The 27,688-nt window shown below is 39.4% G+C and overlaps 1 protein-coding gene across 2 annotated transcripts; it reads left to right on the top strand.

Moving 5' to 3' along the window:
• Positions 1–243: 243 nt before the first annotated feature.
• ccdc186 (coiled-coil domain-containing protein 186) lies at positions 244–27,345 on the top strand. 2 transcript variants are annotated; one of them, XM_034107383.2, is made up of 16 exons: positions 244–360; positions 1,866–2,871; positions 3,299–3,425; positions 4,258–4,386; positions 6,199–6,411; positions 6,959–7,078; positions 7,961–8,065; positions 9,001–9,099; positions 10,527–10,613; positions 10,706–10,848; positions 12,019–12,274; positions 12,998–13,187; positions 15,110–15,190; positions 16,188–16,416; positions 21,315–21,534; positions 24,740–27,345. In XM_034107383.2, the coding sequence occupies exons 2-16, from the start codon at positions 1,886–1,888 to the stop codon at positions 24,821–24,823; spliced, it is 3,069 nt and encodes a 1,022-aa protein (XP_033963274.1). In that variant the 5' UTR covers positions 244–360; positions 1,866–1,885; the 3' UTR covers positions 24,824–27,345. The 2 variants fall into 2 exon arrangements, with proteins under 2 accessions (XP_033963274.1, XP_033963273.1); XM_034107382.2 differs by having other exon boundaries at positions 15,110–15,208.
• The last annotated feature ends 343 nt before the right edge of the window (positions 27,346–27,688 follow it).

The raw sequence follows: 27,688 nt of genomic DNA, 5'->3' as shown, positions 1-27,688 counted from the left end.
ATATATATAAACATGTTTACATGTTATAAAATGTTTATATATATCTATGGCTGTAATAGTAGAAATAATAAAGAGGAAAATAAAAAACAGAAAAGGAAGGCTATAAAATCCAGTGTCTTCAATGGAGCACATGTAATGTGGAGGTGTACCTGCCATGCGTTTACGTCAGACTGACGTAACTTCTCACTGGTCTCTGATTGGTTTATATCTCCTCATCATTTCTCCTGCAGTGGCCATATTTGTTGATGTGTCATATCAAAGTGACTTGTTAGGGCTATCAGCTGTTAAGGCAGAAAGCTCAAAGTTATCCCTTATACCGGTTCGATCGCATTGGGTTACAACATGGGCTTTTTGCATTCGGTAGGTGAAAATATAATCATGTTTATTAAGCGTCATGTGTCATGTATGTTGGATTGCAGCGTTAGTTTCGCTAGCTGCAGTGTAGCTAACGCCTCTCTTATCAATGTTAGCTTAGCTAGCTACAGTAAGCAGTGGATCCATACAATATGTCAGTCTGCACTTATGCGTAACATACATTTGAACTACCCATTGTTGGTATCATATGTGTTACATTGTGTAAATCGTGTCACTAATGCCTTGTTTTGTTAACTAAGCAGCTAGCAAGATTAAGTTAGCATTGGTATGGCTATCGTTAAATGAACCGAACTGTTAATAAAACGACAGTAAATACAAATGGCACTTCGGCCTGCTGCTATCTAACTACACAGTCACCTACCCAAGGCATGACAACGTAAATCGTGTATTTTGATTCGGCTGGTTACTGATTATTATGTTCACTCATTTTGACATTGATGGCATGACACCTGTCGAAAGAGCATCAACGCCACTGTGTGTTTGTATCTGTTGTGCTTTCACCATTTAACGCGATAAGCTTAATTGGCTGGATATATGTGGCTATGATCTACCTATTACTCATTAACGTAATGCGGTAGTTATGGAAAAACTGTAGTGAGTACGGATTAGATGATAAGGAAAAAGCAATGACAAATTGTTCTGGTGGGATTCAGGGTCAGGAAACATAGTGTTGCATATCATCTTTCAAATGCAATATCTAAAACTAAAAGCCATGGGGATAATGTTTAACTTATATTTGATGTATGAGGTTCAACACATGACTGAATGTTTAAGTATGAGACGGGAAGACTTTGTTTATTAACCATTTCCATGTTTCTGGTGAGAAGAGGTTTCGTGGCCTGTTAATTTAAATCCCTCACATAAAGTCACCAAGAAAAGTGTCATCAAGCTAATCCATAAATGTTATATTTCATGTTCTTAAAAGTAGACATGTAAATAGAAACATGTGTTCATCATGTACCATTGGTCATCCCTTAGGAAAGTGCTATTTAAATAAAGCTTAATTATTAGTAGGAGATATAATTGTTTATATTGCTTCAATTGTATACTGTCATGAGAGATTTGAAAGATAATTGCATTAGGGTGAGGCTTTGTCGTGATCTAAAATACCTATCTAAGTTGTATGACATACAGCGCCACAGACAAACAAGTATAACTCACATAACAGGTGTTGATAAGACCAAACATCTTAGTGTGTGTATGTTGAGCATGACTCTGTGTTATTATGTGGTCCTTTTGTTAACAAATCCTCTTGCAAATAACCATGTGGAAATATAAATCTTGCTCTCTGGTTACTCCGAGCTCAACACAAGGACAACATTGTGCCCAATGACCATGCAAAAAGCCCCCAGCTGCTATATTGGTTACATTCAGGAATTTTAGGCTGTTCACATAAAAACTATTGTGACCAAATGTATGAAAACAGTTATTTTGTTTTGCACAATTTTGAATCTTGCTATCTTCTCTGTGTCTACCTTTGCCTCTACCAGAATTGAACCAGAGAGGGACCATGGAACAGCCTGGTCCTGCCTCGGATACACACATGATGGAGGGATCGGAGGTTGAATCAGTGTCGGAAGAGTCACAACCGGGGAATCAGCATCACAACAGCGCATCTAACATAGAAGAGGAGGAAGACATCTCTCACAACCACAGTGCGGATGAGGCGGACAAGTTCAGTCAGGAAAACGATGAAGCAGAGCTTGCCAGAGAATTCATCAAGACTACAACAGATGTTCAGACAGGCATACAGACAAGGTCGGAAGCTCAAACATGCAGTCAGGAACATGAAGAGGGGAGTGAGCTTGATGCTAGCTGTGACAGCAGTACAGCTTTTATGCAAAGCAAGCTCCCTTCCCTTTCAGATGAGGCTGCTGGAGCTTCAGTAGCCCCAGTCATAGCTTTGGATGAGGTGGAAAGCTCTGATTCTGTTTCTGAAGGCACAGCAGAAACCTTATTGACTCTTAATGAAGTGAAGGATTCTCATGCCACACACTGCAATGAGCAGCCATCAGTCTTGGTCACAAATTGTCCCACAGAGCCATCGCCTGCTGATGATGGCAGCTCAGCAGAGAGTCCATCATCCCCTTCCCTCCAAAGTGCTTCCAAAAACTCCCCTACTGACTCGACAACAACCTCCGGGTTCTGCAACGGCCCTTCTACCCCCAGTTCAGACACAGTGGGCTCATCACCTGCTTCCAGCCCGCAAACTAGTGCCGACAACTCGGCCCCCTCCCATTCCTTCTCAAGTCCGTATGACACTGATTGCAGCCGAAAGCTTATCTCCCAGATCCAGCGCTCGCTGTCACAGGAGTCGCTGCTGGATGAGCTCGAGTCAGAGCTGTTGTCTTGTCAGCTGCCTGAGGGGGAACGTAAAGGTGAGGGCAAAGGAAGCCCACCTATCAACGGACTCCCTACAGACCAAGAGAACTGCATGGTGGTCTTTGAGAAGTGTGTGCAGTACCAGTATGCACAGCAGGAGAAGTCGATTCAGAGGTAAAGTGCTATTTCGTCAGTTAAAATGGACGCAGTATGCCGTCAGTTATTAGATTATTTCTGTGTCTGGTTTATCTGCTGCCGAGAGTAGCTGATTATTTACAAGGCCACCTTCGTAACGCCATTTTAAACTGCTGTTTGTACAGAACAGTTTTGCAAGTGTTTTACCTACTTTCTAAATGCTATTGTTTTTCTTTTCCTTGCACATTCTTTTTTTTGTAATCTCCCTTGATTTAGCAAACACACAAGAATAATTGTTTCAAGTAATCTTTTTCTAATTATTTGGCTAAATGACAGAGAGTGACCCAAATACTTTCCTATCCGGCGCTGTTCGACCTTCATTACAACACTCTACATTCTTCACTAATTGGCTTGGACTTGACCTGAATTGGTATTGTGTGTGTGTTGTTTCTGTCTGTGTGTATAGGCTGCTCGAGGAAAACAAGAGGCACCAGGAGCTGATTTTGGGTATATGTTCAGAGAAGGACAACATGAGGGATGAACTAAAAAAGAGGACGGAAACGGAAAAGCTGCACATGGCCACTATGAGAAAGGTTAGTTTATTTCTCTATTGTCCATTCCCATTGTTCACGGTTCATATGGCACTGACTGTTGGAGCACAAACACGAGTAATGTGCTCTGTATCATCAGTATCCCTGGGTCTAACACAGGCTTATTCTGAAATAATGGGCCATGTTTGTCCTGCATGTCTCTCCAAGCTATTTTTAATCATTTTTGGAACACAATGGAAGCATATGTTTTTCATTAACAAGGAAGCGCTCCTCTAAAATGTTTTGTCTCACTTCCTCCCTGGCGTGGACATTGATTTTGGCTGTAAAATGTTTTGTGTTAGAGACTGACACAGCTGGAGAAGATGCTATAACTAAGTTTATGGTTAAAAGCATTGATTCATTAAAAGTATTTTCGACCTGTAATTTAACGAAGCTTGCGTACAAGTACTTATCTATTAATTGGATCTGGTCTAGCATCACGGTTGCCATAGAAGGAACGATAATTGATTCTTGCTTTCTTGGTAACAGCATTTGTTTAAGCATTATGTAAGCAGTAAGAGGGATTTTTATGGCATGAACCCAATGTATGCTTTTTCTTTTTTTCTCTCCAAACACCATATTTAATTATGTTAGACATATATTGTTTCAGAGATTGCCAGAGATATTTCAGCAATATTTTCCAGTAAAGGTCTCAGATTTCCAGGACTGGAACAAAGCCAAACTGACTTCCTCTTTGTGCGCTTTTTAAATTCCTTCAGCCTCCAACATTGTGAGTCGGTGTGTCACCCAGCTGTCACAGCAGGTTATCCCAGGTGTGGCATTGACTTAAATGTGGCCTAACAAGTTGTTGACGGTCTACTCCCTTTTTATACAGTTGGAGGGCAGGGTGGAGGAGCTGCTGAAAGAACTGAAGGAGTCTCGGGATAAACTCATCCATCAGGACCATGCGGCTAAGGCTGCCCTCCAGCACATGCAGAAGGAAACGTCACACAGGCTTGAACAGGTATAACGGGGACACAAATACTTGACAAGCTGATCACACTATGTAGTTTCGCCCTAGTCTGACCCGTATTTGCACGTCTGGATTTGTTCCAGTTGGCTGCTACAGTATCTTTATTTTGCCAATCGAGTTTAACTCCCAATGAAAAGTTGTAAATATTATTATTATACCCATTCAATCAGATGTTTTTTCCATTTTTTTGTGGAACTATGGTAGGAAATGAAACTTCTGTATTAATTTAATGTAGCGTGCATTTCAGTTTTACCCAGGACCCTTTACATTTCTTTCGAGTCATCTGATCAAATGTTTTAAATGATAGCTATAGACTTGCATTTATCCAGTCCTGTTTGGAATAAAAGGAGATATTTTCCTTAAGTGAAGATGATTACATTTCTTCGAGTTGAATTGGTGATACATCAGACACTTCTACCAAATGCTTTAGGGATACTTGGTGATATATATAAGATAGAATCGGATGCTTAGTTGTTTGAGTATTATTGATATATTGACTACAGCTGCTGTGGTCAGAGATGTCCCTTTGTGCGGCAACTTGTCAGAGAGAAATGGAGAGAAAGGCATTTCAAACCACAACACAGCACTTGTTTGCACTCTTGATCATCAAGACATTCAACATAAATAATTAATGCTGTATGTGTACAAGAAAATGGGTTTTCAATGTCCATTTAAGAGAGTTCAGGGATAAGGACAGTCTTGTGAAATGAATTAAAGATTTGCATTCACATTTGGTGTATGTGTAAACCACGTTTATGCCAATGAATCAATATCACTTGTCCCACTTTAATTAACTAAAGTTATTTTCATCCTAAGATTTAAATTATGGTAAGATACAGATTACTCAGAGCATGACAAAAATGCAGTGTCTTAGTTTTTGCCACTATCTTTGTCAATGTTTGCACAAAACAATTACCTGAACGGTCAAGCTCTTTGCACCCCTAACTCTTGCTATTGCAGATTGAAGAAGAGAACTCCAATAGTTTCTCCACCTTGTAGGGCACATTTCTCTTGAAAGTTTTGTCACACATCCCAATTTTTTAATTTCACTGTTCAGTGAACAATAGGAGGTACATTTTGCACTCGCGGCCGTCTCGTTTAGCCCTTCCTTATATCAGTCCTTCCTTACAATAAGATGGGGGTCCAGTCCTAATCAACTGCTGCCCCAGGGGTTTGACACATTTGTTCCATATATTGTATTATATAAACTAAAACCACATTTCTTCCTTTTTTTTTTACTTACTGTATTTTATTTGAAGTGCACATTGTGATGCTCAAAGCACAACATTGGCTTTATCTATTTCAATGAAAAACACAAAAACTCTCATACAGTTTTCCCTTTCTTCTCTTGCTCTCCTGAAAGTGAATATTTCACATAAAAGATCAACCTGAAACTGTGAAGTGGCACATGAGCATTTTGTTTGCATGAGGAATGAACACACAGGTGTGAGACCCGTAGTATGTACCACAGTGTCCTGCTCTTAAACGTGCAAGAATAATAAAAAAAGGATTGATAATTAAAATATGTTCTAGTTTGCATGTGTACTAAATAATGAAGTATTAATACAACCTAGTAAACATTAAAATAGGCAACATAAAATTGCCTTCGTAACATTGCTGTCAAGCGGGTGCATGTCAGCTCTATTTGTAAAATGTAAACAAGCTGTCAGCTATTTTTTTGCATCCACACTAAAAAAACGAGGTCGTTCTCACCATCTATCAAACTGTCCATAATTCATTACTTGTACAAGTCAACGTTGACATTTGGGAAAATATACAGATCTATTTCATGATACATTTCAGGTGAACAAGAAGTGTGATGAGGCCCGCCTGGAGAAGGAGGGCATGGTGATGAAGTATGTGCGGGGGGAGAAGGAGGCCCTGGACCTGCGGCGGGATAAGGAGAGTTTGGAGAAGAGGCTGAGAGAAGCCACGAAGGAGGTGGACCGCCAGGCCCTGCGAGGAAACCAGCTGGCTCAGGATAAGGGTCGGATGCAGCAGCTGTACGACGCTAAGGTAAACACTGACAGGTTTACATGCCTTGTTAAAGAGTGTTTGTTTTTAAAACCTTCAATATTAGGACCTAAAAACTCAACAACAGCAGCACTTCTTACTGTTTTATCCGATTTAGCCTTAAAGTTACCTATGACAAAGGTACATTACTGTTATTTATGGTAGATTTTTTGTTGCAGTGTTTTCATGTGGTAAATTGAGTGAATTTAGTATTATTTGCCACTCGGGACAATATAAACATATACAACTTATTAGTTTATACTTGAGAGTAAAGGACACCACGTCACATGTTCGTTCTCCATATCAGTTTATTATAGACGAACAAACACTGTTTTGTGCATGCTGATTTTATCTTGCTTGTCATTCTTACCATGGTCTTCTATGTCGGCAGTTTGTTGGATTACCGACTTGTAAGCTTCCTATACATATTAGAATTAGCAGGAGAAACACATCAGGATTGTTAACTATCTCAGCGCAGCCGAAGACCCGTTGCTCTCCTGGCCTCTGATCCTGATCCTGCCCTTGCTTCACCCATCTCTCTGTCTCTCAGGAAGGCGAGGTCAGCAGGTTTACTCGAGAGGTGGAAAAGTTAAAAGAGGAGATCAACTCACATCTCATCAAGGTCAGATGGGCCCAGAACAAACTGAAGAGTGAGGGGGATGCACACAAGGTAATATAAATGTTATTGACCGTCAAACCGGATCATGTTTTCCTACTAAAATGTGCTTTTAGTTTACAGGCAGACATAGGGAAAATACATTTTGGTTCCAATGCTACTGTAAACATATCCAAAACACAGAGAAGAGATCAGTATATTTGTATTACTTTCAGAATACCATTGTGCTTTGGATGTGTTTTGTATTTGGCATGAACCTGAAGTTGCTGCAGTCAAATTGTATTTAAATGATACACTGAACACACATAGCCACATTTACATATCTAAGGTTGACTACATAGAGTACAGTACAGTGGGCATATCAGTTTGAACTTATTTTAGGTTTGTGGTTAATGTTGATTTCCTCCATTCACCTTACAAACCACGCAGTTGTTTGTCAAACATCTGCGTCTGCCAAGTATTTTCAGAATACAAATGGCGTCTCCTTTATCTGCAGCCGCTCCATAAAACACACGATTAGATTTGTCTTTTTGATTCAGGGGCGAAATGAAATGGGGGGTGAAAATGGTACAGTAATGACCCTGAAAGGAAATCATCATTAACATTGTAGCTATTTTGGAAAATGACTATTACAAAATAATGCTTTTGTTTTGCTGCCTCCAAGCAAATGCACAACTATAAACAGAGGAAAGTGTGAATACTCGGTAGTTGCTCAAGGCTGCAGCAGCTGAGCCACTAATGTTTTCTTTTGTGGTGGTTTGTGTGGTTGTTGGGTGTGTCCATCACAAATAACATTATGCATTTGCTAGGAAAGAAACGGAAACATTTCCAAGTTATTGCACAGCTTTTATAAATTACTAGTTTTATTCAGAAGCAAAAAGCCTTTTTTACTGTCATTATTACAACATATTGTTTATCTTATTTATCTGTGTGCAGGAAACTAAAGACAAACTGAGAGAAACCACTTCCAAATTGACCCAGGCCAAAGAAGAGACTGAACAGATCCGCAAGAACTGCCAGGACATGATCCGAACATACCAGGTCTGTGGTATTTATCACATGGAAGCATTAGTAATGTGAGCAAATATGAAATACCTGTTCATGTGTGAGAAACATCTTGTCTTTGTTTGTTGGATGTACTGGAGCTGGAGAATGCATGTTTATCTTTGGCAGTTTAACACTTGTGTGCTTAGCGAAATCTGAGAGTGCAGTCACTGAGCCAACTCACTGAAGATTTGAAACGATTGGTCAAAGAAGGAAGTAGGCAAATCTGATTGGACAGTGAGAAATGCATCACATGCTCCTGCCGTCACATACATGGACTGAGTGATTCTATTTCCATGTCATTACTTTTCATTTCTGATAAACTTTGTAATTTGTAAAAAATCGACTTGAATGATTTAGTTTTATTCGAATGGCAGTTTTCATTCAGTCCTTGTGATGGTAGCAGAGAGCCGCTTAATATTTCTCTCTGTTTGAAAAGATTATTTGAGCCATTGTACTCGATCACAGTGACAGCAGATTTACACAGTAATACTGCATTTATTTAGTTATAATGTACATTGCCACTAATATTCGTATTCACACCATTCTTCCACTTGAACACAGTTAATCATAGATCCCAATTTTCAGCATTATTATTTACACCCTGTTGCCTTATATACATATTATAGTATCTATGATATGCATATTTTGCATACTTAACTTTTCTGCATGCACATAATCCATTATGAGTAATATATGACTCAAAAAAGGTGTCGTTTTTCTGTCTATTCCCACTTATCAGCCATTTCTTATTGATTTACTCTAAGCCCAATAAAGTTGCATGTTAGATTTTTCATTTCAACTTCTTTTTTTGTGTGCTTTGGATATGCTGAGCCGTTCTTATGTTGTTATATCAGCGTTCACTTCTATTCTCTCTGTCACTCTTGATTGTTGTCTTGTTTTTTAATCTTTTGACCGCCCATCTCCTCCAGGAATCAGAGGAAATCAAGTCCAACGAGCTGGATGCCAAACTGAGGGAGACCAAAGTCGAGCTGGAGAGACACAAGCAGGAACAAACAGGCCAATTAGAGGTGCTAACCACTGTGCACACACACAAACACTTTCAAACACACACCTATATGTATACACAAGTACTCATTAGTGTGTACATTAGCTTAAGTAGGCACTTTCAGTCCTGGACCAAAAGTGAAGCTTTACCATAAACATTAGTTGTTTATATGCTTGCATACGTGTTGATTAACTATGTTCCTATTTGGGTCTTGGTGACGATTCACCAAAAAATACGAAACAAACATTTATACAGATTTCCTACTAATTCAAAATTGCATAAACCTTCTGTTCCGCCAGGCCATTATTCAGCTCTTTATTGATGGTTTTGATGTTTTCATCACTACGAGAGGTGTAATTGCCTTAAATAAGAATGAGTAACCAACTGGCTCTACAGGCTGACACGCATGCACACAGCACTGACATGGACTGAATCCAAACACAATGGCCTGTTTTTCTCTCTGCCTCGTTCTGAGGGGAAATGCTCTTTAAAAATAAATGGCCTAGAAATAATCAATATAGCTGTGGGTTACAACAACAACAACCCAGAAAACATCTCGCATGTCTTTCCATCATGCCACACTCTGGTTTGTTTACTCAGGGTGTTTACAAGACCTTCAATTAAATATCACGCCTCAGTAACCGTTTTGTTTCCCCTTCCGTTTGCTTTCACCCCTGTTTTTTTCATTCCATTTGTTCATTTACAGATTACAATGATAAACACTGAGGTGATGTATACAGTATATTGTAGGCCTTTATTGTGTGTCAATTGTTTTTCGAAAAATATTTCGTAATGTCAGTTTAGGCAGGTAGCGCTTCCCTGCTGATGAAAAAATAGATCTAAATCTGTGCCTATTTTAGTATGCGATAGTATATGTAGTATGATGCAACTTAGTCATAAATAATGCAAAACAAAGCAGTTGGGTGTCCATAACGCTGTGGGTGTAACATTAAAAAAGGATGGGCATGATGAATGGAGGGAATAGACGGTACATTTGTCGGCTTCTCCATTAGTGGCATGTTGTCTTGGATACCACAGGCTACTAATTGCTTCTTGGAAAAGTTGACTAGCAGTCGTATCATTAATGGCTTTGTTCCAAAGATGAGACAAGACATTATTAAGCTTTTGCATGTGTAATGGCAGCATAAACAAAATAATGTTAATGAATGTCACAGTAGGATTTCCAGGAAGTGCATCTTCATTGAAAAGATGCTGCAGGATTTTTTTTTTTTCCCAGAAAGCAATTTGTTACATAAGTCTGAATGAGGGTTAAGTTAATGTGTCAAACAATAACTGAATTGGTCCTTTGTAAATTCTGATTGTGATCAATTGGATGAAACACAGATAAGAAACCTTTCTAAAAATGTGATTCAGGGGCCTAGAAACAGAAATTATTTTGAAAGTAGAACGTTTATAAATGGATAATCTCATATCTAATGTATCTGGCAGGTGCATCGAGTGAAGGCCAAAGAGCTGGATGACCTGAAAAGGAGCTACAAAGAGGGCATGGATGAACTCGTTACTCTACGAACCAAGGTTTGTCATATAAATACGCACTTAAACATGTGTGTGTGTGTGCACATGTCACCGGCAGGACTTCACGTTAATTAAGGGTGTGTGTGTTGTAGTTAAAGTGTCTAGAGGACGAGCGACCACGCTGGGAGGACGAGCTGAGCAAGTACAGGGAGATCATCAACCGGCAGAAAGCTGAGATCGGACGCCAGAGAGACAAGCTGGAGGAGATCACTGCGCTTGAGGAGCAGCATCAATGGTACATACATACATACATACATACATACATACATACATACATGCATACATACATGCATACATACATACATACACAGTGATCATGCAGGAACAGAACTTTAAATGCCAGGTATAATTGGTTTGATAGAACAGTGTAATATATATTTCTACTGCAGGTACCTTACTGCAGGATTCAAAGGTAGGCCAGGGACAGATATAGCACACTGGGCAGAGAGGGACTCTGGCCCCTCTGTGGCTCTGCAGGCCGTATGCAGATGACTTTAGAAACTAGAAATTAAAATGCTGCATTCTGTGTGAGCCATAAGTAGGTGGCGCCAACCCAGATAGATTTATGCAAAAGCTTCTCTACTTTCTTTCTGGCTGTCATTCTGAGCAGCATGACGTTCCTTCACCACTCGTACCAAAAACTGTGATTTGTTGGCAGGCAGAAAATAATTTGATTCCACCAGTTCTTTGCTCTGTAGAAAACTTCACTACCAGTGGAGATTGTGACCTTTTATCCTGACTCGCTGGCTGTGGTCGAATAGTCTTTTTTAGCTTGAAGTATCAAGGCAGACGTGATAAGAGCTGTTTGAATCCCCTAAATGCTATGGAAGGCATCTGCAATGCTTCCTTTCTTATCTCCTATAGCATAGGGTACACTGGACCATCCTTTTTGAAGGAACAGAAGATAATGCGATCCCACAATTCCTTGGGTAACATTAAACCACGCGGCAGACGCATATGATAAAATCCTCTGGTGCATAGTTACATAGCCTACTGTAAGTGCAGTCTGCTTAGCCCTCGTGGTAGTCTTTTTAATTCTCCATAACATCCCATACCGTTTTTCATTGATGTCAGGTTTAACGTTAAAATCAAACGGTAAGTGGTCATTTCAGATATTATGTATCTTCAGTGGTCCATTACAAATGACTTATTTGAATGAAATAATGGATTACCAATTGAAAGAGTGAACGATTACTGGTAAGAATCATGTCACTCACGTATTACATTTTTGCATAAACAATATTTCTAAGTCTATTTTCTGTTCTTTATAAAGCAAAATTGCCTGTTTGTCATACAGTGGTCATGTATACTTGTCTCCCTGACAGTACCTATTTCACACACACAAAATAATCAAAGTTCATTATGAATCCATTTAATATGAGCCAATAATAATTTCGTCCCGCAGTGATAAACAGGAGGTCACGTCTCTTCGTGAGGAAGTGGACAGCCTGAGCACCCAGATGGCCGACCTCCAGCGGGACGTCGAGGGCAGCAGGGAGCGCGAGGCTGAGCTGCTGGGCTTCACGGAGAAGCTGAGCAGTAAGAACGCCCAGCTGCAGTCGGAGAGCAACTCTCTGCAGTCTCAGCTGGACCAGCTCAGCAGCAGCTTCGCCGAGCTGCAGGCCAAGCTGGAGGAGACCAACCGGCTGCTGGACGACAAGGTGAGGGAACTCTGGACAGAGGAGGGAGATGTAGGAGTGGTACAGGACAGATGAGTGTTCTGGCCTGGATACAATTTCCTAGGACAGTGGTGTTTTAGACAATCAGAAGAACATATTGAAGCAGTTTCTACTTTTTTTTTTTACTAGTTTTTATTTATTGATAAGGTTTGCTCAAAACACAAAACATATTTCTTCTTAGTTGATGTTAAACTAACAAAGAAAATGTCATATTGTATGTCTTTTTAATCTAAAAGCAGTTTTATTTTTTTATTTTACCTGCATTTTAAAAATAAATTCTTTAAAAAAATAAAACGGGTAAAAAAAAGGAACAATAAGAACATATAGCCAACATAATTAAACAAGTATTATTTAAAATAAACAGCCAAAATAATTATAAAAGTGATAAGTTTAAAATAATTTGGCATGTATCATAATAAGGTACATTTCATTAAAAAGTGAAAAGACCAACACATTTGTACAAAAGTGAATTGCAAATTTCTAAAGGGTTTACGATTTGTCATCAAAGCTTTTCTCCTTGCTTCATGACATAGTAAAACAAACTGCTAGATAGGCTTGGCACAGATATAAATACATAGACGATACAGGTATTTTTTTCTATTCAAACACAGATTGCGAAACTAAGTTGTTTTCGGGACAAGCAGCCGTCGCGGAGTTATCTAGCCACTCTATCATGGCCCCCCCCTGTCTCCATTTCCCTTGCAGTCTCGACAGCTGAAGCAGGAGGGGTCTCTGAGGCAGCAGGAGGTGCAGGGCCTGCAGGAGGAGCGGGCGGTGCTGCAGACGGAGGCGGACCAACTCAAAACCAGAGTGGAAGAGCTGAGGGACGAGCTGGTGACTCAGAAAAGGAAACAAGCCGCCAGCATCAAAGACCTGACGAAACAGCTAATACAAGGTTAGGAAACGGGCTTACAGTATATTTCTGTAGCTCATCACGGTGCAGTGCCCAACTTAATGGAACTGTTTCATCAGCAGATAAAGAGATTACTCCTAATGAGCCATGTAGCTCAGTGTGATGCTACTGTACAATCATGAAGCAGTGTCTCAGCTTGTTCCATAGCTTAAAGACAGACGTCTAATTACTAAATTCCTATATCCAGTTAAAAACGACCTTATAAAGATTGTATTGTGAAAATGTGGTTGAAATTTGATAAGAAAATTCTAGCAGACAACCACAACACTGATGGTTGAAGGGGGAAAAAAAATACTAAAAATAAAAAAAAAAAGTATTTTGTTCTCCCCTTTTTATTTTCTAGAATTACAGTAAATTAGATGATTTAAATTCCAAGGTATCAAAAGTGTTGTATTATTACCAGCCCTGCCAAAGTTGCCACTGCGTCATGTATCTAAAACCATATCGGAAAATGTCATGAGTGAAAAATATAGACTTCCTTCCCATCATCTAATTTGACTCACACTCACTGTGATATTTATCTTTTTATTATGGAATGACCGGACTAAGAGGCTATCTGTCCTCTGGATGTTAAGAGTAGAACGTGCACGGTGATTAGAAACAAGAGAGATGGGAGTGCACTGTTAAAAGAGAGATAATGTTCTCCCGTATACTTGATACACTGAGTCGGCTCCCAAAACATGGTTCTCTGTGACACTAAGGTACACAATTTGGAAGCTTTTCCACCTTTCAGTTGTCAGCTGGGACCGATTTGTATTAGAAGAGTCAGTGTTCATTCATCAGTGTTGCTGTCACAGCTTCCCACTGTCATTTTCAGCCGCAGTTTATGCATGGAAGGTTTGCTGAGTGGGCACTTTTCTTTAAAAGCGCCTGCATCACCTTTATTCAGGTGGACACCTTCACAGAGGAAAAGTTCAGTCAAGCAATGAAGCTTAGCTTTGACTTTCAGACTGCCTTTTTGATGGCTTCTGTTTCTTATAGTTAAGAGTTCCTTTTCGCATAGATGAGAGTAACACCTACGTCACTTCCGGGCGGAAATTATGGCCCCGCCCACTTTTGGGGGAAAACAACGCTGTCATTTGAATGTCGGTCAATACAAATTCTGACGTTTTTGCCAATCCGATCAGACATTTTTGAAAACCGTGCATCTTTGGATCTTCAAAGAGCCCGATTACGATGGCCAGTCAGGCAAACAATTACATTAAATCATTTGAAATCAACGATTGGGCTCGATATATGGTTCAATTTAAAATCAGTAGACCAGGCTGTAATTTCGCCAGCTGTTACTCTCATTGAGTGAGGCAGAAAATAATTGTTTTATCATGCCAAAAAGCTGCGGTGTCGTTTATTGCACCTCAAACATTAAAACAAATCTAGAGTTACGTTTTTTCTGTACTTCCTCTAAGAAAAAAGGACAGTAAAAGAAGAGCTCTGTGGCTTCAGGCTTGATCGCCGTTCAAATGCCAGCGTTGTTTCCCCCAAAAGTGGGCAGCAAAGTGACGTAGATGTTACTCATCTATGGCTATAGTACATTTGTTCAAGTCATAATCCCTGGAAGTGTTGTCTGTTACCTTGAGGATAATGTTTATCAACAGAAAAGAAGCTTCTGATTTTGACAGTTTTCAAAATCAATTATTTTTAAAAGTTATTTATAAAGAGGAACTATCAAATGTTGTCCAGTAATAATAACCCATTTTTAATGCAAATATTTGTTTGCTTTTCTTTTGTTGACACAATTGAATTACATATTTTCCTCACTGCATTATGTTTTAGTTAATAACTTACTCTAATGTTCAGCAGTCAGCAATACCAACAATATATTTGTTGTGAAGGCATGTATCTTAACATTCAGATTGTTTATCATAGAGACTCTCAGTTATTTACTTGTTCTTCTTCTTCTACAGCTCGTAAGAGATTGGAGCATGTTGAGAACGGAGGCTGTGACCGGGATGCCAGCAGTATGGGCAGTCGCTCAAGTTCCTCAGGTACTGCTCCTGGATTTGGTTAGTATTTAACACATACAGAAGTAATACCAATTTAAATTGTACAAATATTTGTCCTATAGTTGTGTAATTTTTTTCTGGTGGCATAAAAACCCCTCCAAAGAAAATATAGTTTATTTAAAGGGGACCTATCATGCAAAATGCACTTTTGTATGTATTGTATACATAAATATGTATCCCCGGTGTGTCGGGGAACTGACGCAGCGTCAGAAAATAAAACCCTCTCTCTTGTCCTCCGTACCTAATTCTCTAAAAACGGGGCTAAAACGGAGCTGATCCAGATTTGCGTCCGATATGACGTAATATCGGAAATGTAGGCTGGCTTTACGCCCACGGCCCTATCAGAAACGTTGCTATCAGAAACAATGCCCGACTGTTTTGGACGTAATATGGTCGGTGCATGTTTACATTAGCATCGCTAACACTCAGAGCTAACCTGTACTGTACAGAGCATGTGTGTGAAGAAGCAGGAAGTAAAAAGGAACTCACCTTGTGGTATAACCGGCAAGAGAGAAAGGCTTTGAGCTCCATACTGTTTCAGAAATAATCCTTGATAATGATCTGGCGTTTCATCACCGCAGTATCTGCCGCTAGAATCTCCCGCTAGAATCTCCCGCATGAGCTCGGCCCCCTCCTTTTTTTTATCAATTTCTTTTTTTTTGTAAAGCTTTATACCCAAAATCAGCACTGTTTTGAAACGGGAAGTGACATAGAGGGATATGAGGCATGGCTAGAATGGAAGATCTGTTTCGTATTTTGAGCAAAACACTTCATAGACATGTTTTTTATATTTGTTTATATATCTGAGACCTATGCTATTGCCTAAAAATAGCATGATAGGTGCACTTTAACACACTTAAATCAAAGTGAAAATGCAATTTAAAGGTATTAACAAATTATCCAACAGCTAGTCGACACATGACCAAAGACACAACGATAAACAATGTTTTCTAAGTTGATCTCGATCTCCATTCCTCAGGCTCTTTGAATACACGCCATGGGGGGGGCGGTGGTGTTGAAGAGCGGTCCCCAGACAGCCAGGCGGTCCCTTCAGTGGTGGTGGTGGACAACTACCCAGAGGTGGACAAGACCGTGCTTGTGGAGCGCATTGTCCGTCTGCAAAAGGCCCTCGCTCGAAAGCAGGAGAAAATCGAGTTCATGGAGGATCACATCAAGCAACTGGTGGAGGAGATCCGCAGAAAGACCAAGTGAGTGGAGGAAACGGCTGAAACTGCTATTTGTCAGTATTTGCTGCAACAATGGTTGGTAGTATATTCAAACAATACTGATAGAGGTTAGTTGTACTGTAGACGCAGTGTTTCAGACCATTAAGCTGGTTTTAATGGAACAGTAGTAGTGCAGTAATAAAACAGTTTTGACTGCAAGGTTGTTGACATGGCTTGTTTTAATAGATGCATTCAAAACAAGCATTGAATTATACAGGAAAAGTCAGAGGGACATAAAAAGTTTCTCACTAAAGAGAAGAGAATGCTCCGAGGTAGAATCAGGTCTAGGATGCCGCAACACGAGTCGTTGAGGTCACATACCAAATACTCTGTGTACTTGTACTTTGAAACATCCTGTGGAAACTTGTTTGGCCATTTTATGTGAAACCTGCATTGGAGAAAAGAAGCAAATACTCATGTAATAGTGATTTTCAGTGTGACAGGAGTAGGAGCAGTTTATTGCAGCTAAGTAAAAGGACTTACTTACTTCCTTACTTAATAATTACACATGTTAAAAACCTCTTAGAATTTCATTTGAATGCACATGGATACACTGAGCAAACTACACTGCTGCATTGACAGGATAACTGGGAAACATTATATTTCATTTATACATATTTATGTATATATTGCCAAACAAAGCTCAACCTTGACAAATATTTGAGCACATCATTCCTCGCTCCAAAGTGTACTGCTTCACCTTGAAAACAGCATAGTGCATAAACAAGCACTTTATGGCCCCCTACCTCCCTGTGTGTGTCACGTCGTTAACTCACGCAGCACACTCCTCCTTCAGAACTATTTATAGTCAAGCTGATCAAGAGGGGAAAATGCATTGGTGTGGCTTCTTAATGATGGCTCATCCATATTCATGGCCATCACCTAGACTAAAGAGACAGTGTGAAGGACGCTAGAGCTATCTTAATCACATCGGTACTTTATGTATAGTTTAAGCCTTGAAGTAGATTGTGCACCAATGTCAGGATTAAATGTGGAGTGGGCATGATTTGAAACTCTCATGGGTAGAACCACACAGAGTAAACATGGAAACCGTTTTCTCTAGTGAGTAACATGTTATTCATTGATCAGATAACTCCAAACAATCATTAGTCTCTTGTTTCCTGATTACAATTAAATCCCTGCTTGATTCTACTTGGATCACTTCTCATATCTTTCTCAGCTCTACGCTTGTATTGAATCCATTAGCCTCAACCTACATTCATGAGTTAAAATTGAGGGCGAATCCCACGGTTGTTGAGCTAAATTTAGCTCTGTAAAATCTCGGCTAAACGGGTGTGGGGGGGGGGGGGGGGTTCACTGCCCAGAATGTGGATGTGAATTTGTCCTTTTTGCCTTTCTGTCCCTATCCCTTCAGGGCAGCCTGGTGAACTCTGATGAGATAACGGTGTCTTTGTTCATCACCTGCTTCACGCTTACAGAGTGGTGGAAGCTTAGTGGGTCTCTGAGAAAGGACAGTCAGTGGAAGAAAAGCTGATGTTTGATTTAGTTTGTTTGTTGTATGATCACAGCAGTGTTTTTGCTACTTTAAGCTCATTTACTATTAATGAATGTCACTCTTTACTATGAATACCCACAATTTAAATAAAAAAAAAAAAAAAAAATAGAGTTTTGAAGTTGGGAGCTTGTATCAGGTAAAAGTCTGAAAGCGAATTTAGAACCGTCCAATCAGAGAGCTTCAAGAGCTTTTAAAAATGCGGCGTTGTTCATTCTATGGTGGTATCTTTTTCTGTCAGTTTTGCATTTATTCAGCCCTGCAACGTGGAAGTGTTTTAAATCTCCTGAGCCTTTGTTTGTTTATTTTTGAGCACACCTGAATGGCCTCTCCTTAAAGTCAAGGGGGCAAAGGCTCATGGGTATTGCAGTATTTAGAGTCATCAGTCATGCCAAACAAATGAAAAGAACATCATTTATTATGAAGTTGAACTACTGTAGGTAAAACCATTGCAATATCTGCGTGACTTTGCTACATGATTATTTTTAGATGCGTTTTGCTTATCATTCAGCCATACATTGTATTTCCCCAGCTGCTCGGAAGTGAAACACGGGTCATTGGCTGCATACAGTATATGTGATTTGTAGCGAATGAGCTAAAACATGCAGAAACAGATCCTTCATCCTTCAAGGGTAATGATGTCTGTCCTTCAATACCCACACCTGGATATGCTGAACATTACGTCTGAATGGGCCTTTTATGTGACTTGAATGAAGCTGATACAAACCCAAGGAGAACGACCGTCTGTTCACTACATGCAGATGGATATTTATCTAGGAAGCAACCCTTTTTCTCTGTTAGTTGTAATCAATGCTCAGCACAATGAGCTCCATTGAGGGCTATTAAGGATGCTGAATATATTAGAACGGAGCCTTTCAAGGTGATCTGGGATCTTTGTCCTGCAGTTACTTCATAATTAATTTCAGTTGATATATAAGCCAGAGTGTAGTATTTTTTGTGTTAATAAAGGAAGATCCATTTAGATTTGATCTTAAGTATTTACATTTATCAAAAATAGATGGTTGCAGCCTTTAACATAAAGCTGGTATTTCCCGACTTAATTCATGGTATTAGTCGTTCTAAAGATAAAACATGTAAAAAACCAAAGCCATATCTTTCTGTTTTTGCATCTTCCCTTTTTGCGCTGCCATTTTTTGGGCACAACCTTAAGAGGGGGGACTTTCACTGTAGTGCGCTCCAATATGTCATATTCGAGAGCTGTACTGCACTCAGAATTGCCACCTTCACTTCCTGCATGCTTGACTTGCCGCCTTCATTGCTTAGTTTCTGCTGGGGAAAAAAGAACATACTAACAAACCCCAACAGAAGTCTTGCTCACACCCTGCCTGCCGCCGGCCTCTGCATGCCATTCAGCGCACCATGTGGCCACATCTTTAATTTCTGTCACTTTTTTTTGTTTTTACTAAAACACTGTCGTGATGGAACTGGGGTCCAAATATGGACCCTCACAAGTCTAGTCCGAGGTAAGTCCCCTTTAATGTCTGTGCAAGCCCAGCTGTGGTGTGTGTTTGTGGATGGGGAATCTGTGATGGTGGCTTTTTCTGTAGTGCTTCCATAGCTACTGTTTCATTTCGATTTTTTTGCATGGCAGATTTCCTGATTTTATTTTTTATTAAACATAGACTGTAACAAACTGTTTGAAGTCTACAGTAGGTCATGCATAAATATCAGGTTGACAAAATTAACGACTTTGAATACCAAGGAAGAAAATAGATTAATTAATTGTTATATTAAAGGATGAAACTGATTTTCTTTTTCAGCAACACAGAGAAAGTCAGAGTTAACACTGTAATTGTATCCACACTATTTCAGAGTAGTCTTATGGTTTATATATAAAGTAGTCTGTGCAACGGAATTCAGCAGTTTTATCTTCTTATACTAATTCTATTCATACATGTTATATTCAAAAATATATTAAACTTATATCCCTGGCTGGCATGTTTTCAACCATTCAAAGATCTCCATCACAACATGTTTCCTTAAATAGAACACTTACACTTGAAAGCTATAATTAAACTGTAAGCTCTTCAATGAATGCCTATTGCATGTAAAATATTGTAGCTTAACATTGAAAGAGAAAGATGTAGTCCACAAACTGCTTGCCGTTCATTTGTATTTGTTGTATTTCTGACTAATTAGTAGTAGTAGTAGTCGCCGTAGTAGAAATGGTTGTAGTAGTACATACTGTATGTATTCACCTAAATGGATTGACATTCCTTCCTGAGAATCCTTTTATGAGCTCTATGATGGAAATTGCTGAGTGGAAATCTAATTGCTCATCTGACTCAGGGTCAGGACCCTCTGCTCACCCCACAGTTACCCGCCTTTTAAGAAGCCTCTCTCGTGCACGTCCTGAATCTGAACTAAACGACGTCAGTATGGAGCTGAGTATTGTTGATGTTTCAGGTCGGTGCTTCAGGTGAACAGCTGTGTCGAGAGCTGGTTTTAAAATATTGATTAATGCTCCATCTCCAGAGGTTTACCAGCGGATGTTGACCTTTTCTGTAGGGCAGCACCTAACCCTCTTCACCAGCCCACGCTCCAGGAGAAAATGAAGAACCCAGTTGCCATTGCAAAAGCTTTTGAGTTCCAACCTTGTACGCATTTAATTTCTCTTTGATGCCTGGAGGGAGTCTAGCGCGAGCATTCTCATGGAGAAATGTTCTGGATGAGTTCCGAACACTCATTTCCTTAACCATGTCCTTTATCTTGAATACTGCTTTTTATTATTCTCTTTTCTCTGGGGTGGCATATTAACAAAAATATGATAATGACGCACGCGGTAATGAATTCCAGTCACAATGGCATTCTCACACAATCTCTTTGGGTCTGTTTTCGTGTTAATGGAAACGCACTTGTTCGTCAGTATTCTCTCTGGGAAAATTGGACAACAGGAAGTTTGGAGCTATTACGCTAATGAATTTCCCTCTCTGTGACACAAACATAGCTTAACCTCGACGCTGTTTTGTTATTCAGATGAAAATGAATTATGAACATGAAGATTTATCTCTCTTTCACACACACTCGGTTGATTAATTGAATCCTGGCAGCCCATTCCAAAGCTGTCTTTTCCATCACCTTTCCTCCTCTTACTGGCAGAAAAATCATCTTTTGAACTATGACTGAATGTGTCCTGTGCGCACAAGTTCAACAAGCCATCCCACTGGAATTACTATTCTAGAAACGTCCACTGCTGCTGAAAATGGTTTTTATTCCTCTGAAGGATCTCTCCATGCTCCTATAAATCCTACTCTTTCAATTTTCTTTGCTCCACAGCTGTCTCACTCTTTGCCTCTCCTTTATGAAGCATGCTGTTTGACTCCTGCCCTCCTCTTCCTCCCAATAGAATAATCCAGAGCTATGTGCTGAGAGAGGAGTCGGGGGCCCTCTCATCAGAGGCGTCTGACATTAACAAGGCTAACGTGAGTCGGCGGGGGGGCATCATGGCGTCTCTTTACACCTCCCACCCGGCGGACAGCGGGCTGACCCTGGATCTGTCGCTAGAGATCAACAGGAAGCTGCAGGCTGTGTTGGAGGACACACTGCTGAAGAACATTACTCTGAAGGTAAGCAGGCATCATGGATAAGTGTAGTGAGCTTTGGATGTAGAATTCAACGCGGTGGTATTATTAATGATGTGTAGTTTGCAGTGCGTGATTAATTATACGAGCTTAGATGACCTCAGAGGGTAATTAATTGGCTGTCATTGTCATGCGCCACTTTGACTTTTTAAGTGTCTCCGTCTACTTTCAAAAATCATGTTAATGATCAAAATATAAAAAAGTTTTTCATTGGGATTATGTCAGGTTGAATGATTAGAAACGCAACAACATGTACTAAAGTACTTCATTTTTTATTCATATAACTATTATTCAAAAATGTATTTGATTAGCAGTTTATTTGCTCTTATTGCACACAGAGTTGTCATGTTTTGGTTTATCATGCTTTTGTAAAGGTTTTTATAATAATATTATTCAGGCCAAATATATTTCCCTTTTTTATGAAGACGGCATGTTAATGAACAGATCAGTATAGGAGAAATAATGTAAGATAGCAGAAATGCTAATTTACTATCCAAGTCTCTTGATAGGTTACAAAAGTAGTACATTCCGAGTGGCTATATACAGATACTACTATACAGATACTACATTTAATACACCTTTTTGTGTGTGTTTTCATGCATTTATCTAATCAAAGCATTTATATTTTTACTTTATTTTAGCATTTAGAGGTTTGGAATTTGTCATCCAGAAAATGAAGCTCATTTCCTTTAACACATCAAACCCACAGCAGCCTGTGAGCCTGCAGGATGCCTGTACTGTAGCACAGTGTGGACTGCTCATGCAGAATTCTGATGGGCAGCCTTCTTTAGTGTCTTAGGCTCTGCGCTGTAATTATGACACTCGGGCATCACAGCCAACCAGACACATCCAGAAGCACGAGCTGTTCCTGGGTTACTTTCAACATTTTTCCATCCACTTGCTTCCACTGGTTAAAAGAAAGAATTTCACCACTTTATACATTAACTACAATAAATTCATGCAAATTAGTTTGAAATATGTATTTGATGTTTATTTTGGCTACATAAGGCACGTAAAAAATGCAGGTTTTATGAAAGTGGACTAGGTTATAAGGTTATTTACACAGAAATAGAAACGCATATAGCAGAAATAAGTTATAAATAAGATTTTTTTACCGATTCTACTTAAACAACAACACTACAGGGATGGTAAAAAAAACACTACTATCAATATGATAGTTTAAAGGTGGATAAATGGGGGAGTTTAATCAAAGCACAGTGGACATCGAGCCAGCTGCTACTTTCTATCCATTGAGGTTGTCTCACATTTGGCTCGTATATTCCAAACCTTTTTAGAGAGATATTGAAACTGTGGTCTAATAAAAGACGTGTTCCTCCTTCTTTCTACTTCATGAAGTGGATTCAAGCCTATATTCACAGCATCCATTCAGCGCTTGTGTATGTAAGCTTTGTCCGTGTCCTAAGGGTCTTTTATATTCATTTAATAGAATTAGGATTTCAACTGGACAGATTTTCTGATGTGTAGGTGGGAAATGATGAATCCCTTCCACCTCTCAGTTTTTTAACAGCAGCCTGTCTGAAGAGGTGATGCGGCCAAATGACGTAACTATAAGAGATGTAGCGCCAGGGATCAACGCTCTGTTTTTATTTCCATTACATTTAATTATTAAAATCACAAAGAACTTAAAGAATAAACCATGAAGTGCACAAATAGGGACTTATTTTGCTTGTATAAATTAGTCCTCATTGAAATATGCACATTTACCAGACATAGACTTAATTTAATTATGTGTGTGGAAACGAATGAAGAAGATGTTAGTCACTTTTGTTATAAATTCTTAATGAAGTAAATATATACCGTCAAGAGTGCACGATGTACTTCAAAACAACTGAACAATGTCCACAATTTCTAGATACTCGAACGTGTCAAACCTATCTTGATCCACATTAAATACAGTGCGCACAAACTACCTTTCAAACATTGAGATATGCACCTACATAGTCCCGTTTTCATTCATAGTTACTGCCTCTCTTAGGTTCCTTTTTCACACTTTTGTTAGAAGCTTTAAAAACAAAAAAAGACAATAGATGTTAATTGTAATGTGGGAGTATTTTCTTTTTCGGCAGCGACTTTTGTTTCTGTTGATGAAAGATGATTGGCAGTAAGCAGGAAGAAATGAACACTCAGCGTAGGCACACTAATGAGACTATGAAACGAAACACTCTCTCAAAGCCCAATTAAAGCTTCACATCTACCGTGATGAGTAATTTGGCTTTGGCCATTTTCAAATCTGTGATAATTGTTTTTAAATATTGATTGCAGTTCAGTCAGACAACTCACGTGTTCCTTTAACATGTTTAGAAGCAGCATATAGTTGAGTTTGGTGACTAGGCTCGGGCATCATCACTCCATAGATATACATAGCACGATGAGTGATGATCAAATAACTAACCCCTACAGGTGGAAGCTGGGGTGGAAGCTGGGGTGGTGGTGGGGCAGCAAGCAGCAGGGACGTAGAGGTAGCTGCAGCAATAGCAGCAGCAAGCAATGCATGGAGAGAGATCTGGCAGGTTAAATAGAGCGGCATATTAAGGAGACTCTGTTTGGTTGGTTGCAGAGTGGCAAGGGGGCGTTATGTATGAATGCAGCATAAGTGCTCGAGTTGACTGCCTGAACTAGCTCGCAGGCTTCGCCCCATTTTCTAAAAAAAGTTGTGATAATACGTGCTATGTTTCGTTAGTTCCTACTCTTATTATTCAATTAAATTCAAAACCTTTATTTATCCAGGTAAAATCCCATTGAGATCAATGATCTCTTTTTCAAGGGAGACCTGCAGCAGTAGGTTCCACAAGAAGACATAAAAACATAAACAACAGAACAACAAAAGGACATCATACAGCAAAATGTACAGGGATTACAATTTACATATCTAACCACATGTACAGGTACCAACAGCATCTTGTAGCATCCAACTGAGCTTTAAAAACATGTAGTGGTACTAGCTTGGTAATTTTCCATTCTTTTTGCAGACTGTTCCATGTTAGCTTACTTAAAAAAGAAAAGGTCATCCAGGCTTTTAAATGCCATTTTTGTACCAACAATATATATTTCTATATAAAGTAAGAAAGAGCAAAAATGCTGGACATGCAGTCACAGCACACCAGTTAGTCTCAGGAATCCCAAATTAAACGTTGTATTTAAGTCTAAAAGTCTTCATTTTCTTTAACAGGAGAATCTACAGACCCTGGGGTCCGAGATTGAGCGGCTCATTAAGCAGCAGAGAGACCCTGAGAACGCAGTAAGCAGGAAGTGACACTACCATGTCACAGGAAAGAGGAAAATAAGGGCCAAGGATGACTTGTAGAACCTACCATTTTGAAGTGACGGCTATATCCTCACTCTCACATCACATGAAGGAGCAGATTGAATGTTGTAAGTGCCAGTATCACCTCAGGCTGTTTTTTCCGGAGGCCCTGATGAACTCTGTCCATTTGTCTGAACTTACTTGAACTGTCGTTATTCTATCCACATTGTAACACCTCGTCTGACACAACAAATCTTCCTCTGGCTAACGTCCCTCTCCCCCTGAGATAAGATAAGATAAGATAGAAGTCCTCGGGCCAGTTGTTTCAAGCTGAACATTCTTAATTGCCTTGTAAACAAGTTGATTGAAGGTCCATCATCATGAATGTATAGCAAATTTGACATGGGAAGTAGTCAGAAAATGATTTGCCAATGAACTCATCCTATAAAAAGTATATTTATTCTTCATGTAAACTGAAACAAGATCCCCCAGCATGCCCTGCTCTCAGCTTGTCTCCTGCCTGCCAATAAGCCACATTTATTTTTGAAAAGCTGCTTGACGACACAGCACTCCAAAAGCAAAAAGTAGAAAAAGAAACCGATCAGCCGATGCTCGTTGGGGACCTTGTGTGCCACCTGAGTATTTTTCCTCAACTTTTGCTCTGCACAGCACTTACAAAATAGCTGGTGAAGCAAGGTGCCTCGCATCATCAGCACCACGGTGCGACACTGAAGGAAGCAGAGCGTGTCTTTGCCGTGTTTCATGCAGCAAACAGCACTATGCCATCAGCGTGGAAGAATCCTCAATCTGAAGAAAATCCATGACATGTATAATATCATGTTAAGGTTTAAATGTAGAGTTGGTCTTGAGTTTGGCCATTTTGAATATGATTTTTAATTTATTTTAATTTCTGTTCAAATTAAGTTTTATTTGTCTGATTATTTTTCACCTAAAGTTTTCACATTTTTTAGATAACAAATACTTTGTATACGTTTGCCTCCTCTTCACAAATGGTCTACCAAATGGCAACAATTTATCTTTATCAGACACAAGCATCTAAATCTGTTTTTTTATTTGTTGTCCCAATGAGTATGTTCAAGTAATTCAATTCTAGAGGAATCCAAGGGAAGACATGAGATCTGTAGCTACAGAAATGCATCCAGGGACAAAGTGCAATGTTCCTTTCATTGATTTATATTTTATTTACTATTTTGTCTTTTTTTTCTGTTCTGAATGTGTGCCAGTATATTGTTTTAAATGTCTGTTTGTGACTGTGCTGGTTTAGAAATATCCAAATTGTGTGTCTCTGCGTGCGTTGCTGCATGTGTGCCTTTTTAATCTTGCAAGCTTGTGTGTTTACACCATGTGTGTACATGCTTCAGCTGTAGGGGCTTTTAGGTTGACACAAGATTGACCATGAAGTTTGCTTTATTTATGGGGGGTAAACTTAATTTGCATTTAGACCAGAGTCGAACACACACATGCAGCTTCTGTCTCTTGTTCACAGCTGTTAGGAGAATCATCAAAACACACACACACTCGTAAACAGATCACTAGCTTGATTCGAAACTAGTAACGTTTTCAGGATTGTTGAAGCAGCTGTCACAGAACACAGGCCTCCATTTCTTTATTTGGCAGATCAGAAACCGGCCTTTATTTGTCATGAATGATTGTTAATGTGTTCCTTTACCCTACATCCTGAGGCTATGTTGAAATAGCCCGCTACCTGAATAGAAATTATGTTTCCAGGATTGAGGTCATGTTACTGCGGTGGGTGCTTGCGTACCTCCACTGTTATCTCATCCAAATTTCCTTTTGACGTGGGATCAGCATGTAAACATACTGACGGCACACCTTGATTCTACTTGATATTGATAATTAGTAACCTTTTTAAACTCCAAAAGGTTCAGTAAGGTTAAAGTGTTATCAATCTAAATTTCTGTTTCTATCGAGCCAGTTGATTATTTCATAATGAAACTAATCTGGATGTTCATGCATCTTAATGCGAGCTGCTTGATGCTGAATCTGTGAAAATCTGTTTCTGGGACAGAAGTAAAATACAACCTATGCAAAAAGAAACTTGCAAAGGATTTCCTAATTAACACTTCCTAATTCTCAGATGCATGCCAATACATCTCCACTGTTTTGGTCGCAGCGTGTCACCTGTAAGAATCTTGCTGATCCTGGATTTTCACACATTTCCACAGCCTTGAAACCTAGCCATGATGCAGCATTGTGTTAATGAAAAGATCATGTTTCACTATATGGATATGAATAAATCGGTGTGTGCGAGTGTCAAAATGTGAGATTAAATGAGATGTGTGTCATTCTTCTGTTTTCCTCCTGTTGTGCAATGATTCCCCCTTCTTTGTTTTGTGGAATATTCAAACTGTGATCATAATATACATTTGTAAATATGTTATTCTGTAAAATTCTAATGAGATTGTTTTTAAAGATGCTGATTCTGTTTGTGTATATATGGTGTTTCCAGGGAATAAACGGAGACAAGTCTTGACTTTCTCTTGAATGTCCCGCAGTGTCTCATATTTCTTCTTTTTGCCTTTTTTACGCTAAGGTCAACACTAACATCTGTTTGGACATTTTGCACAGAGATAACATCACACACTGGCTATTTGTGGCATGCAGACACTTCAAACGCAGCAGGCTCAGCAGTGCTAGAGGTCACTCACATCTCTGCAACACTGTCAGTCAAACCAGGCAGCCTCTCTGATCATTTAAAACCCAAATGTATGGGAAATCTCCCAATATCCAAACGAAAACATGTCAAGGGTGAACCTTTCCTCCATAGGCTGTCATTTATCTGTCAATGAAAGCATCCTTCTACACGTTTCCTAGCTAGTTCGGGACATTTTA

Source organism: Pseudochaenichthys georgianus, chromosome 19 (genome assembly GCF_902827115.2).
Source record: "Pseudochaenichthys georgianus chromosome 19, fPseGeo1.2, whole genome shotgun sequence".
In the NCBI taxonomy this organism is placed as follows: domain Eukaryota; kingdom Metazoa; phylum Chordata; class Actinopteri; order Perciformes; family Channichthyidae; genus Pseudochaenichthys; species Pseudochaenichthys georgianus.
This window is presented reverse-complemented; position numbering and strand designations above follow the sequence as displayed.